Below are 16,273 nucleotides of genomic sequence, written 5' to 3'. Positions count from 1 at the left end.
ATAAGCCTGGATCATTTTTTTTCCACACTGTCTAATCGTGGGTATGAAAGAAGGTTCTCACTCCTCAGTAGAATATGAAATTACTCTCATTTTCCCTAAGTCATAGAGATGCCATAGAATTGGGTTATATTCCTCACCGAAGCTATCATGACAGAATGAAACCACATTCTATTCACAAGTGACAAAGACAATGCATTAAAAGGTTTCGCTGATCTAAATAACGGTTCAAAAAATGTTCGTATGTCATACGCATTCGAGTGGCACCGGTGGCATTCTCAAGCGATTTACCATGGTAAATTAGGATAAGGTGGAAAATTAAAAAGTTCCTTAGATCCAAAATTTAGAAACCACAAAATTAGTTTGATGTCTAGTTTAAGCAAGATAAGAGTACCAAGTAATGTGTAAATTATATAATATGTCATCAATAAAAAATAATCGTGTTAATTAATACTTAATTAATAATCTAATTATCAACTAGCACATAATATAATTTACAAAATATAGTTTACATACATGATCTCGTAGCATTACCCGAAATTTTAATTTAATCATTGGATGTGCTTTAATGTGGCTAAAACTCCTTACAGGCAAAAGTAACAGCAACCAAAATGGCGTTTTCTAACAAGCCATGTCGGCTTCTTAGCCTTACTTCTCACGTGGCCGACTTTGAAACGACGACATTATCACCGTCGTATGCACTGCACGACTCGATAAAATCCCTAAGAATGTCGTACAGAACTTGGGCCATGCTGGGGTCGAAGAGCTCCACGCCATGAAACCCGTCCTGGTCAAACTTGGCCACCACGTGCGCCCCACGTGACTCAAGAAACGCCACAAACTCTTTCTGCCTATCCATCAGCGGGTCCCCACCGTACCCTCTAACCAAACACCTCGGCAACCGTTCGATCTTCCCATCCCCACCTCCCGCCGTCGGATTACAATACTCGTGATCCCGATCAACGCCCTTTGGCAAAGCCATGGCCCACATCAAGTCGTTAGCGACCAGCGGCAATATCCGATCGTTGATCAACCTCATCTCGGATTCAGTCCTATGGACCCCACCGAAATAAGGCTGGTTTAGTATCAGCCCTCGGATCTTCATCGGCAAGAGATCATCACCCGAAACGCGTAGACCCGCGTGGTAGACAATGTTAGCTCCGGCGCTGCTGCCCATTAGGAAGGACCTGGAGAAGTCAACGGCGTCTTTCAACCAGGGATCGCAGCCGTCGACGTCGGAGGCCTGGCGGTGGACCCAGGCGATGGTGTCGACGGCGTCATCATAGGCTGAAGGAAGAGGGTGTTCGGGAGCCAAGCGGTACTCGACGGAGATAATTAGGGCTTGGAGAGCGAGGGCCATGCGAGAGCAGGAGTCGTGGAATGGTTTGGAGGCGGCGGAGAAGAGGACGAAGCCGCCTCCGTGGAAGTAGATGATGAGAGGGAGGCGGGGGTTTGGGGGGAGAGGGTGGGGTTTGAAGAGCCTGAAGAAGGTTTTTGTTTCTGGGTTTAAGGGGATGTCCTTGGAGAGGACGAGTTGGGGAGAGTTGGAGTCTGACTCGGCGGCCGTGGCGGAAATGGACTCGGTGGGGGTGGGAGTTGGGGAGACGGTGGGGAAAATGGTGAAGCGGGTGAGGGAGCCATCAGGGTTGGGGAGGATTTTGAGGAGTTTGTAGGGGTCAATGGAGGTTGGGGATGGAGAAGGTTGATCCGCCATGGATGTTGTTGAAACTTGCAAATCAAGTGTTTGTGGAAATGCTGCGCTGAAAGAAGAGAGCTTATATGAGGAAGAAAGTGAGTGACGAGTGATGAGGTAGTAGTGTTATTGAAGAAAATTCAAATGAAGACTTGGGGACTACCTGATTGGTTGATTGGGATTCAGTTGGGTTTGCACGCGGGTGGAGAATGTGTGTTTAGAACCAGATCTCACAATGATTAACATGCGGTTTGTAATTAATATTTGGTTTATAAATTTGATCTTTTTAGTATTACTTTTATTTTAGTAAAAGTTAAACAAAATGCAAGGAAATGAAACAGTGGACTTTTTTTTTTTTGTTAAAAAAAACATAGAGAATAAGAAATGTTCGAATTATTACTATAATTTTATAAGGAGAAAATTTCAACTTCGAATATATAAATGTAAATTTTATCTATTAAGATATTAGGTCACATGCGCAATCTACTCAGTCCCGCATCAAATGGAGTCCACCATGGTCAAGCTTCTTAAAAGTTAACTATGATAGTTGGGTGAAAAGACTGGTGCAGGGATTGTTACTAGGGTTTCTTTTCGGTCAATCTCTTGGAAACATATCTTTTTGAAGAGGCCATTTTCCTTGTTGGTTTAGCCGCGTAAGACTCAGTATTAGTGATACTTGTACATGGGATCGCACTCTGTTATGAGTGCTAGGGCTAGTTTGGGATCGCACCCATAAACATGTCTCATTGCAAACCTCATCCCTTCGCTCTTCCCACCCCTTTTTCAATCAAACTCTCCCATCCTTAAGTTTTAAAAACCCAAACAAATAAATAATGAAATTTCAGACAAGATAAGCTTACCAAAGGAAAGACGCCGAACCGGGAGAACACGACGAAGGAGATTGCTGGGAGGAAGGATGACTTCTTTCAGATCTAGTGTGGACTGGGTTCTGGGAAAAGTGGCGAGACTAATAGCGTGAGAAAGGGGAGGGCAGGATTGAAAAATTGAAAAGCTCATTTAAGTGTTACTGTTCACCCGTGTTTCTCTAAATAAGCTGATTTTTCAAAGCTACCGTTTCCAGCTTCCGGATTTTAGCTTTTTTTCACCCATAACTTTGAGAAAAAAAAAAAAAAACTATTTTAAAGTGTTTACCATACACCTAAAATGTCCCAGCTTTTTTTCATACCCATTTTTTTTAAAAAAAGTTAAGCTAAATCAAACCAGGGCCTATTCATGCTTGTATTTGATTTTTCTAAAATTGGTTGCACTTGTCAATTTTTCCTTTAATTGATTTATTTTCCTGAGGAAAAAAAAACACTATGCTTCTTCCTTTGTTACTACAATGAAAATTATATTTTGTCAACCAAAACATAATTATAATTTTAGTTTTGCGTGTTAGCGGAATACATGTGGCTTGAAAAAAAGTAAGAAAGTTAAAATAAGAAGGTAAAGTAAGAAAATTGGAAGCACTTTACAAAAGGAAAATGAATGATCATGCGATATTTACATGTTGCTAGTAGACCTGGCAATTTATTACACGACCCGTTAACACGACATGAAAATAACGGGTTTCGGGCCAACACGATAACTAATCGGGTCATTATCGGGTCACACGATAATAACCTGTTAATAACGGGTCCTTAACAGATTTACACGAGAATGACACGCGGGTAACCTGTTTCGACACAATAAGAAAAATGCTATTTTGATGATTTTAATTTTTTAAACTACTAGAAAAAACTTACTATAAAATGCAATAGATATAATGAATATGTATATATTGTTTATTAAGTTTTATTTATTTATTTATTTTTATAGTATATTATAGGCAAAGATTGAGATTAAAAATCATAAAACACATTAAAAATAAAAATATCAAGTAATTTAAAAATACCAAAAACATAAAAAAATTATAATAATTAATTTCCCGCCTAATATTTCAAGAGTTTCATCTATTTCCCACCTAATATTTGGGAAATTTTGTAGCCTATATCCATCCATTTCCCGCCTAATGTTTAACCCAAAGAAAAAAAATAACCTGCTTTTTTTTTTTTTTTTTTATCTCTTATAACATTTCAACTTGAATAAAAATAAAATATGTAATAAAAAACATAAATGTAATTTTATTATTAAATATCATCACATACTAATTGAAACATAGTCTAATTAACACTTAAAATATATAAATAATTAATATATTTATTCCAAGTCATCAAAATGATAAGATTCACTAATGCTTAAAGTTTAGTTATACTTTCATTAAGTATAACATCAATGCGTATCCCATCAAAATGATGAAAGTATGAAGAAACTCTCAAGTGTTAGTAGATTTATCGTTTTGACGGGATACGTATCCTACAAAACTAATTTCAACAATCCAACCGTCAAACTTGTTTATACATGCTTCGAGATCGCATACTCCAAAAATTGCAAAAAACAAACATTCAGAGATGAAGTAATGAGACAAAACTTTTCAACGGTTAGAAACGAAAAATCATGATTTAACGGTTATTTTAACTCTGATTTTTTACAGCTACACTCCTTGACCTTATATGAATCCAATGAATGAATTCGATCTTCAATTTAAAATATTTACACTAGTGGTACCACAAATCTTATGTTATACTTAATAAAAGTATAAATAAACTCTTAAGTGTTAGTGAATCTATCGTTTTGATGGGATACGCATCCTATGAAACTAATTTCACTGATCCAACCGTCAAACTTGTTTATATATGCTTCGAGATCGCATACACCAAAAATGGCAAAAAAACAAACATTCAGAGATCAAGTAATGAGACAAAACTTTTCGACGGTTATAAACGAAAAATTACGATTTAACGGTTATTTTAACTCCGATTTTGATGAATTTTTACAGCTACACTCCTTGACCCTAAATGAATACAATGAATGAATTCGATCTTCAATTTAAAATATTTACACTAGTGGATACCACAAAATCTTATGTTATACTTGATGAAAGTATAAATCAACTCTTAAGTGTTAGTGAATCTATCGTTTTGATGGGATACACATCTTAGAAACTAATTTCAACGATCCAACCGTCAAACTTGTTTATATATGCTTCAAGATCGCATACGCCAAAAATTGCAAAAAACAAACATTCAGAGATCAAGTAATAAGACAAAACTTTTCGACGGTTATAAATCACGATTTAACGGTTATTTTAACTCTGATTTTGATGATTTTTTACAGCTATACTCCTTGACCCTAAAAAAATATATTAAACGAATTCGATCTTCAATTTAAAATATTTACACTAATGGATACCACAAAATCTTTTTGTTATACTTCATGAAAGTATAAATAAACTCTTAAGTGTTAGTGAATCTATTGTTTTGATGTGATATGCATCCTACGAAACTAATTTCAACGATCCAACCGTCAAACTTGTTTATATATGCTTCAAGATCGCATACGCTAAAAATTGCAAAAAACAAACATTCAGAGATCAAGTAATTAGACAAACTTTTCGATGGTTATAAACGAAAAATCACGATTTAACCGTTATTATAACTCCGATTTTGATGATTTTTTATAGCTACACTCCTTGACCCTAAATGAATACAATGAATGAATTCGATCTTCAATTTAAAATATTTACACTAGTGGATACCACAAAATCTTATGTTATACTTGATGAAAGTATAAATAAACTCTTACATGTTAGTGAATCTATCGTTTTGATGGGATACGCATCCTATGAAACTAATTTCAACGATCCAACCATCAAACTTGTTTATATATATGCTTCAAGATCGCATACGCCAAACATTGCAAAAAAAAAAAAACATTCAGAGATCAAGTAATAAGACAAAACTTTTCGACGGTTATAAATGAAAAATCATGATTTAACGGTTATTTTAACTCCGATTTTGATGATTTTTTATAGCTACACTCCTTGACCCTAAACAAATACAATGAACGAATTTAATCTTCAATTTAAAATATTTACACTAATGGATTCCACAAAATCTTATGTTATACTTGATGAAGGTATAAATAAACTCTTAAGTGTTTGTGAATCTATTGTTTTGATGTGATACGCATCCTACGAAACTAATTTCAACGATCCAACCGTCAAACTTGTTTATATATGCTTCGAGATCGCATACGCCAAAAATTGCAAAAAACAAACATTTAGAGATCAAGTAATGAGACAAAACTTTTTTACGGTTATAAACGAAAAATCATGATTTAACGGTTATTGTAACTCCGATTTTGATGATTTTTTACAGCTACACTCCTTGACCCTAAATGAATACAATGAATGAATTCGATCTTCAATTTAAAATATTAACACTAGTGGATACCACAAAATCTTATGTTATACTTGATGAAAGTATAAATAAACTTTAAGTGTTAGTGAATCTGTCGTTTTGATGGGATACGCATCCTACGAAACTAATTTCAACGATCCAACCGTCAAACTTGTTTATATATGCTTCGAGATCGCATACGCCAAAAATTGCAAAAAAACAAACATTTAAAGATCAAGTAATGAGACAAAACTTTTCGACGGTTATAAACGAAAAATTACGATTTAAGGGTTATTTTAACTCCGATTTTGATGATTTTTTTATAGCTACACTCATTGACCCTATATGAATATAATGAATGAATTCATCTTCAATTTAAAATATTTACACTAGGGATACCACAAAATCTTATGTTATACTTGATTAAAGTATAAATAAGTGTAGATTTTTAAATCCCTCCCAATCTCATGAATAATGTTATTTATTTGAGTGAAAAATTAATAATAATAAGTATAAAAAATGTAATCACTCGTAATGAAAAGCTTTACAACTTTCATTAAGGGGTCAACTTCAAAATTTAGTATGTATATACTAATTTAGTATTATGTTTTACAGTTTTTTGGGTCAAATTATGTTTTTCTTTTCATTTTTATTGATTTAAAATATAATTTTCTTAACGGGTAACGGGTCAGGTCATATTACCTGATAATATTAACGGGTTAATTTCGGGTCGGGTCATATTACCCGTTTTCTTTAACAGGTATTACACGACACGACCCATTAAGCTATTGGGTATGACACCAAAACGACACAAACACGAGAAACACGACACGAATGCCAGGTCTAGTTGCTAGGCTTGACTTGAACTAGCTCAGTTTCTCCTTTAAAGAGTTGGGTCTCCATCCTCCCCAATCTATGGTACCTAACTCAATAAGAAAACATTAAGAAATATTGGACCAACGCAATGAAACCCAAAGATGCCAACCACTAACCATACGTTTAAAGTTAAAAAGACCCATAGTGTAATTTTGCTCACCTCTCTAAAGTAAAAGTGATGCTCACTCCATCATTGATTTCCGTTAAATTAGTTTAAGGGAAATTTTATTTAAACCCATATAACCTATTTCTACACCCAACTTACTCTTTGCATCCATTTGATTTTTAATTAAACTATTAATATCTTTAAACCCAAATTTGATACCTAATATACCCCCATAAACCCAATTCAATATGTGGATTTATTTTTACATGGTTTTCCACAACACAAAAGCTAAATTTGATGAGTTTAGACCTAAGTTCTTTGCATGGTTTTCCACACACACAAAAGCTGATAATTCAATTGTTGAAAGGTGTCAAGAAAGGGAATGAAAGGATCAAATGGATGGACAGAGAACCTTATGCATACTGGAAAGGGAGCTCCTTTGTTGCTGATACGCAGAAAGACTTACTCAAAAATGCAATGTCTCAGAGACACAGGACTGGAATGCTAGCCTATTCATCCAGGTACCATTAAAGATAAAAAAAAATTTCGTTTAAACAAATGGCATATGTTATCAACAACATTAACTTTTGATTGAAAACCCAATTAGCCAATAAATCTACAAACTAATTAGGTATAATTTCAGGATTGGATTCTTAATTCTCAACAAGGCTTCAAGCAATCAAATGTAGCAGACCAATGCACACACATGTATTTTTTGTAGACATATAAATAAAATTCTCCTGTTTGGTAATTAAATTTCACTTTTAATCGTCATTCCATTTTATCATGATTTATGCTGGTACGAGATATAAATTAAGGGTTATGCATGGTCTGTGAGTGAGTAGTACATTCTAGCCTGTGATTCAGCAACATTGCTAGTAAAACCGAAGTACTATGATTTCTTCCCAAGAGGTCTGCAACCAGTGCACCATTACTGGCCTATAAGGCATGAAAACAAATGTAGATCCATTAAGTTTGCTGTGGATTAGGGCAACAACCACAAACAAAAGGTGACTCCTCCTTCTAATTAACTTTCCATTTTGTTCGTAATTTATGGTATGGTTCTTTTTAAACTCCGAGCAAAGCTATTTGTGCCACATTTATACAGGTGCGGTCAACGATGTGATCCCCCTAGCATTACTCTGGAAGTTTATACTCTACGGTTTCTGTTACTTACGGATTTTGGAACAGGCACAAGCAATTGGAAAAGCAGCAAGCGACTTCATTCAGGAGGAGCTAAAGATGGACTATGTGTACGACTACATGTTTCATCTGTTAAATGAAGATGCTAAACTCTTAAGATTTGAGCCACGAATACCCAAAGGCGCTACACATTTGTGCTCGGAGAGTATGGATTGTCCTGTAGATGAGTCGCCCAAGAAGTCCATGATCGAATCATTGGTTAAGAGTCCATCAGCAACAGACCCTTGCACCATGCCTCCTCCCTATGAACCCCGAGCTCTTGCAAAGTTATACAGGAGGAATATTAATTCAATTACACAAGTGCAACAGTGGGAAGATAAATTTTATAATAGGGTTTAATTATAGTGTTTGGGTTTATTGATAAATTTGAGTTTTATTATTAATTTCGTTTTGTACTTAATACTAATTATGCAATATGGTAAAATAGAAAATTAACATTTAAAATTTTAAGTTGGGTGTAAAAGAGGTTGAATGGGTTTAAATAAAATTTCCCTTAGTTTAAATTTCGAAATTCATGCTTTAAATCAATTACACCAAACTAATCTAACGGCAACTAATGGGGCACATAAGGGTAAAAAAATCCTAGAATTTTCACCAAAAACATAGGCAATTGACAAAATATATATAAGCCAGGATCATTTTTTTCACTTTGTCTAAGTTGGGTATGAAAGAAAGTTTTCACTTCTCAGTAGAATCTGAATTTACTCTCATTTTCCCTTTAGAAGTCACAGAGATGCCATAAAATTGGGTTCGATTCACGAGTGACAAAGACAATTCACTTAAAAGGTTTTGCTGATCTACGTTCAAGCTCAAACAATGTTCGTATGTCATACGTATTCGAGTGGCACCGATGGCATTCTTGAGCGATTTACCATGGTAAATTAGGATAGAATGAAATTTAAAAAGTTCATTAGATCCAAAACTTAGAAACCACAAAATTAGTTTGATGTGTAGGAATTGAAGATTTCCAGCATCCTATTCAGCTCATAAAAACACTTGCTTCATTCCTATAAGCAATGCAGTTTGATCACGTAATGTGTAGTAGTGATGGGGTGGCCAAAAAACACTTGCGTCATTTCTCAAAATAGTACAAAGCAAAGCCGACACACAAGTCTTCGAATGTTTTTTTATCCCCACAGAAAATCCAATTCCCAGTGTTCGTCCTAAACCCTACCTGTACCGAGAAGTAAGCACACCCCCGGTACTCCACTATGGCATCCCAAAACGATGCCATGAGATTTAGCGTTCCCATAACATTGCCTTATTAGCCCGGGACGCCACAATGGTGTAACGGGTGTAACGGGAGCACAAGCAAGTCTCTCGTACATTCCACCTCCACAAAAAGCACTAGGCTTCCCATAGAACACTAAGAACAGTGAGAGAGAATTTAATTCTTCCAAACAGAATGTACCCCTGCCCTGCCTCAAACATACACATAAGCTCTCAAATAGGCCCTGCCCTGCCCCAAACACGCACTCACCCACCCCAAGATTATGTGGCACAGCTACAGTGGTTAACTGATGAGTTTGAAATGGGACCAAGATTTGACCCCCTTTCCTAAAATTTATGCTAATTTGGCACAAAATGCTCTGCTTCTTTTCAAAAGTAAGCAGACAACTCAAAAGGAGTCATGTTTCAAGGGCCCTATAAAGGTCCTAAAAGTCACAAAAAGCAAGCTCCTCATTCGAGTCCCAGGACGGGAGGAACTTTGCAGATTATCATGGCCTACAACTATTGCAAAAGTAAGAAAAGCAATGTTTCCATTTGCTTACTTTTTACTCTCAATCATGAAATTTCCTAGATGTCAACACCTTCAAGGAGCAAAACAATCAGTTGGGTTGCTTTCAGTGAAATTATGTGCAGGCAAAACTTAGTGACATCCAAACAACTGAGTAAAAAAAGGGACTGAGGTTACGAGAGTGATGCAACTTTTCTTTCCTTTTAAGCATGAATTTTTTACACAACAAGATAATTAGAAAGAGGGCCTACAAAAGTACACTCTACAGTTAACAAAATAGGATAAACTCACCGGGCCTTTTTCCGGGACTTGAACGGAAAATTGGAAGGCGGCGAAGGTGAAAATTCGAAGGGCAAATGCGGCGGCTCTGATTGGCCCAGAAGCATCCCCACAATCTCCCTCATGGTTGGCCGCTTGCCCGGTGTTCTCTGCAGACATAGCAATGCAATTGTGATGCATAGCAAAGCCTCTTCCTTGTCTAAAGAGTGTATGGATTGGTCTACGAGATCCAAAAGCTTCCCATTTCGACCAAGCTGCCTAGCCCACGAAATCAGATTGGCCCTTTCGAATTCTGACATTGGGGAGGCCGTGACTTGCAGCGGCCTCCTACCAGAAATCAAGACCAAAACCAAGACTCCAAAGCTATAGACATCACATTTCTCGGAGAGCTGCCCACCACCGCCATATTCAGGGGCAACATAACAAACTGTGCCTCTCATGCTTGGTGTGCTACTAATACCACCACTTTTTGGTACATCACCACCGCAAGTACTGCCCCAATCTTGACTATTCCTCCTCCCACTTCTAACATCACCACCCATTCCATCCAACCACCAATCAATACTCCCTCTGCTGCTCTTGCTCTTGCTTTTCCTCTTCTTCTTCTCTTGCCCCAAATCCTCATCCTTTTGCCACCACAACTCTCCACCACCACTAGCCGCATCGAAAGCCCTCTTCTTCTTCTTCTTCTTTTTCTTGGTGAGCTCGTCACAAAACTCCTCCTTCCACCACTCCCTCGGCTTCCGATTCTTCTCCTTCTTCTTCTTACCCCTCTCCTCATCCGATGACATCCACCAATCGAATCCCTTCTTCTTTGGCTCGGCATTGACACCACTTGTGCTCGGTGACGCAACCCATTCGCTCTTTGGCCTCTCCTTTTTTATTTCACTCCCAATCCATTCCATCACATAGTCCTTGACTCTCCCGGACTCAGACCCCAATCCGCCTCCATTGTCCTGTTTCCACCACCAGTCCCTCCCTGAACTTCCCTTAACCCTCTTCCCCAAACCCAAATCCATCTCACTCTCTACACTCACCTTGTCAAAACCCCCTTCCGGCGACGTCGCTGCAGCGTCGGAATCCCCAATCCTCACCAGAGAACACTCCGGCGACTGGCCCTCTTCAAGCCCGCCAGTCACAACACTCAAACTCACACTCTCCTCTTCCAAAATCGACCCATTATCATCCCCATCCCTCTTCTCCCTTCCCCTGCTCTCTTTCTCCTCCTCCTCTTGCCCTTCCTCCACCGCCACAACTCCGCCGTGCTCCCCCTGCTCTTCCGACTCCGTTTTCAACCTCGCCAACCCAAAATCCCCAATCTTTGCATTGAAATCCGAGTCCAGCAGCACATTGCTAGGCTTGACATCGCCATGAATCACCGGCGGGTCACAAACATGGTGCAAATACTCGAGCCCACGAGCCACATCAAGCACAACACTGAACCTCTTGTTCCAAACCATAAGCTCCGGGCACTTCCGATCCAACAGCGCCTCCTGGAGGCTTCTATTAGGCATGAGCTCATACACCAGCAGCAGCTTCCGGCCGCGGCGGTCGGTGGAGAAGCCGAGAAGAGAGAGAATATGAGGATTGGTGAGGTTCAGAGCTATGGAGAGCTCATTGTGGAACTCCCGCTCGCCTTGGAGAGAGCCATTGGAGTCCATGAGCTTCACGGCGAGGGATTGGCCGGAGGGGAGTGAGGCTTTGTAGACCGAGCCGAATCCGCCATGGCCCAGCCGGTTCGACGCCGAGAACAAGCCGGTGGCTCGCCGGAGTAGAGTGTACGAGAACCGATGGTTGTTGTCCCTCTTCTTGCTGGGTGTGGCGGTGGGCGTGGTGGTGGCGCTGCTGTGGTGGTGATCGAATGGGGTTGTGCGGTTGTAGGACAGCTTGCGGTAGAGGAAGACAAGGAAGACGACGAGGGAGACGAGAGTTAGCGTTAAGGATACGGTTATCAGTGGTACGAGGATACGGCGGTGGTGGTGGTGGTAGTTGGGTGGCGAAGATGGTGGAGGACGGGATGGCATGGTCGGTAAATAGGAGGGAAAAGAGGGGCGTTTATTATAGTTACAACAGTTAGTTTTGTTTGAGAGAGTAATATGGAAATTGGACTTCCAACTATGGATATGGAATTATGTATTATCGGATAGTCCACTGAAAACGAAAGGCAAGGAAATTACCAACAATACGGCTGTGACCATATAAGCTGAAGGTCCAGTGAGCTTAATCCTTATACACGTGTTTCTTTCCTATTCGCCCGTCGTTTCTATTTCCAACTGTCCGAGGTAAAGGTAGTGTCTGGTTGGGGACTATGATTTTACGCGATACCTTTGGGCAGCCACGTGAGTGGGGGGTCCACTTGTAAGAGAACGGATCTAACGCACCAGGGGGGGCGCGTGTCCGGAAAGTGTGCTTTGCTCTTGAAGCTATTTTAATTTGGCATTTTCAGTCAAAACAATTTACGGGATTCCCACAACTTTACATTTTCATCGATAGATCTGAAATCAATAAAAATAGTACTTCAGATTATCAATCATCAATTATTTTTATATTTTTATAAAAAATTATGTTAAATAAAGATAAAAATTATCTTCAACTTAATAAATAATATGCCAAAAAATGATAGCATTTTTATCATTTTGTACTTATTTAATGAAATTTTTTTACAATATAACTAGAAGTCTAAAATGATTTACAGTAAATAAATTCAGATATCAATGTTTTAATTTTTTATATGAAGTTTTATATTTTAGTTTTTAATTATGGAATAAAATTCACTTCCCTCGTATTCTCATCTCCTTCCCTCTCCTCTTCTTAAATATTGATTTTTATCTTATTATCTCTATAAATAATTTAATATAAAATATTAATATGATTAAACTGTAATTGTTCAAATAGAAAAAAAAGATAAATTAGAAGAGACGATATCCCCCTCATTTTAAGTATATCTGCTCTGCTGTTGCTATTTGTCTGTAGTCCAAAGGTACGCAGAGCGCGCATTTTACCAGAAGGAGACGTAAAAAGCGCAGGTGGTCCTGGATGGCTTTTAATAGCTTAGACTTTCTGTACAAAATAGTTCTGAGGGCTACTGCAGCTACTACACTGCTATAAACAGAAGGTGCCTTTTCTTATAGAGATTTTTTTTTTTAAAATGTATTTGTAATTGACGAGAATTAAAAAGTCAAAATATGGATTAATGCAAATATTGGTGTCAATGTTGGAAAACAAAAAAGTTGACTTAAATTTCAATGCGTGTTTTAAGTAGTGTTTAAACACAAGTTACAAAATTGAAAATATATAATAAGAAAGTTGAGGAGTAGAAAGAGGTTTACTTGTATATTTTATCAATTCATTACTTCAAACAAAGAGTTATAAAATAGTTAAAATGTATCGTGACCGAAGAGTATTTGATACCCAACTATTATTATTAACATTTATTTTATCAAAAAGAGGTGTAATTTCTACGTTCCAAAGCAATTAAGCTTTTTATTCTACTCTACTCTTAGGCCCCACATGACCCAAGCACCATCATCATCCATAATTGTGTACAACTTACCCATTTGAGACTCGGTCTATTATTTTTGTTATATCTCGAATGTGAGACTTTATTCTCCAACTCTTATACATAAGTGAACTTGAAGAAACTTTTTTTTTTTTTTTTAATTATGTATGGAGACGGATTGAAATAGTATAGTTGATTGACTAAACAACATGTCTATTTATTAATTACAATTGATTCACTAAACAAGCTGGATATGACATCTTTGCATGAAGTTTTTTGACCTAGCCACCACGAAGAGTTTTGAATAGAAAATCTTAGGTCATCTTTAATGGAAAGGGCTAAGGGTTCAAAAGCCAAAAAATGACTTGATTTGTCCAAAAACTCATCTCCAATCGATGGTTGGGCTATAATTTTATAGAGCCTACTAGACCATTATTTGGCCAAAGGGGCATTACGCCATCTCCAACCGAAAGGTCCAGAGGGCTAAAAATAACCCGAAAATCGTTTCCAACCGAGGGCTCGTGGGCCCCATGAAATTTGAAAGGCCCAAAGGGATGGCTGCATGCAACTAGCCAGCCAGGCTGGGGTTGGCTAGAAATTCAAAAAATCCTGTCGGATGTTGGCTAGAAATTCAAAAAATCCTGTCGGATATAACCGACAGGAATGCTTAAACAAAATTTTGAATCCAACAGCTAGCTAACTAGCCATTGTATTCGATTTTTTTTTTTTTGGGCCAATTTTTTTTTTAATTCTTAAAAATTCTAATTTTTTTTCCTATAAATACCTAAACCATTCATTAAATTTAAGTTCTATTTTTTTTGGTTTTTTGGGCCAATTACCATTGTAGTTTTTAAATATAAGTTGTATTTTTGAAATTTAAGTTGTTGTTGGATTTGAATTTAAGTTGTTGTAGTTTTTAAATTTAAATAATAAATTATGTTTGGCCCTAGGTTGGTTATGGTTTTTTGTGACATGGCTAAAACGAGCCCTATGGCCCTTTGGCCCTTAGTTGGAGACGGAGGTAAATATGGCCATATACTGTTCATTAAAATATTAATATCTTAGATGCCCAAATGGCTAAAACAAGCCATCTGGCCAGCCCTCGGTTGAGGGCCCATCTCGTAAATTGCAATAATTGATTAAATTCAATGGGAAGGTTGAAAACATCCAAAGATAATTTAATCAAATTGACCACTAAATTTAATATATAAACTTAAAACTAATAAATTATTAGGGGGTTATGTTTAGCTTCTTCGGTTGAAAATGATATAAATATAGTCTAATATTATTTATTTAAAATAATTTTTTACAATACTATAATTCTGAACAAAACTATATTTAATTATTTGTATGGGGATGGATTTACTCATCTTTAGTCAAGTATTATTTTATACAAAGCTTGGAAACATAGGTAAATATGGAGGGGTATTTAAGTAATTGAGAAGATAGAATTTGACTTTTGTAACATCGTAGAAGGAATCTGCCCCGGCGTCGTAGACTTTGGGGGTTTTACGCATTGCTTGCGACGAGTGAGCGTTACACTGGGATCATGTGAGTCCCACACTTTTCCATTTAATTTTTAAATTAAACATTATTTTATTTTTTTCTCAAAAAAAGTCGAACCCGCGCTTGTCGAGGTGGTCTGAGTCTGTGACCCGTGAGAGAAAAGAGACAGCGATATTTCCCAGACACCCATCTCCTATCTGCCCCTTCCTGCAATGCTTGCTTGCGACGGATTTGGATTTTATCTTCATTATTTTCTTTGCGGGGATTTTAAAGATTTTTTTGTCGTATTTATTGTTGTGCGGTTATAAATTATTTTATATAAAATTAAATGTAAAGTTATATTCAACAAAAATTAATCGCATGATGTATGACAAAATAATAAAATATGAGAATTTCTAAAATTCTTACAAAGAGAATTCAACTCATTCGCTTGGGACGATGATCATGGTATAAATGATATTTCAAATAATTAAACAAAAAAATGGGGGGTCTTTGAGATTTTTGTTGCAGGGCAAATTGTGATATATAGTTATTTTACAGTTGAACGTGAATATATTCCTGCCTGCACCGTTTTTCAAGATATGTACAACGTGTCACGTGGCTGCATTTTTGTGTGCCTTCTTCGTATTTTATTTATCATCACTTGCAAATTTATTTAATGATAAATGACAAGCCCAATCCTGTTCAATTAGATGTACAAAAGGTATGGATTTCGGCACATTGTCACGATGTTATTTCGTGTTAATGTTTCAAATTATAATTTTATTAATACAAGACGTCATATGTCAACATAACAATACACTATAAATTGTTCTGGCGGTGTAATCAAGTTATTATGGTAGTTTTGGAGCTTAAAAGGTAGTTGGGTATAACATGTTGCCAAGTCAGTATTTTACGTAACTATGGTTGAAAAATTCACGGATTTGGATCCTCTCCTAAGCTAATGGAAAGATCCTTCTGATCAATCATCGTGAATCGTTGGATTTTTATCTAATGACTACAATCATTATAACTTTAAAAGAACCTCTTGTTTGTAACCGTTGGATCAAAATCCAACGATCCATGATGATCAGTCAAAAGGATCCTCTCCATTAGC

At 37.2% G+C, this 16,273-nt stretch overlaps 2 protein-coding genes and 1 pseudogene across 2 annotated transcripts; 1 reads left to right on the top strand and 2 right to left on the bottom strand.

Annotated features, from left to right (window-relative positions):
- Nucleotides 1-432: 432 nt before the first annotated feature.
- Nucleotides 433-2,034, bottom strand: LOC125473068 (probable carboxylesterase 8). Its single transcript, XM_048575343.1, has one exon. It carries the CDS (start codon nucleotides 1,709-1,711, stop codon nucleotides 653-655), a length of 1,059 nt encoding a protein of 352 aa, XP_048431300.1. The 5' UTR covers nucleotides 1,712-2,034; the 3' UTR covers nucleotides 433-652.
- A 5,215-nt stretch (nucleotides 2,035-7,249) lies between these two features.
- On the top strand, nucleotides 7,250-10,172 carry LOC103937642 (annotated as a pseudogene).
- LOC125473164 (receptor-like serine/threonine-protein kinase At2g45590) lies at nucleotides 10,067-12,259 on the bottom strand. The gene has a single exon (XM_048575597.1). It carries the CDS (start codon nucleotides 12,194-12,196, stop codon nucleotides 10,181-10,183), a length of 2,016 nt encoding a protein of 671 aa, XP_048431554.1. The 5' UTR covers nucleotides 12,197-12,259; the 3' UTR covers nucleotides 10,067-10,180.
- Nucleotides 12,260-16,273: the final 4,014 nt, after the last annotated feature.

The sequence above is a fragment of a genome, unplaced genomic scaffold, assembly GCF_019419815.1.
Source record: "Pyrus x bretschneideri cultivar Hongxiangsu unplaced genomic scaffold, Pyrus_bretschneideri_v1 Contig8, whole genome shotgun sequence".
In the NCBI taxonomy this organism is placed as follows: domain Eukaryota; kingdom Viridiplantae; phylum Streptophyta; class Magnoliopsida; order Rosales; family Rosaceae; genus Pyrus; species Pyrus x bretschneideri.
Note: the sequence above shows the minus strand (reverse complement) of the source record. Positions and strands in the feature narration are given on the sequence as shown.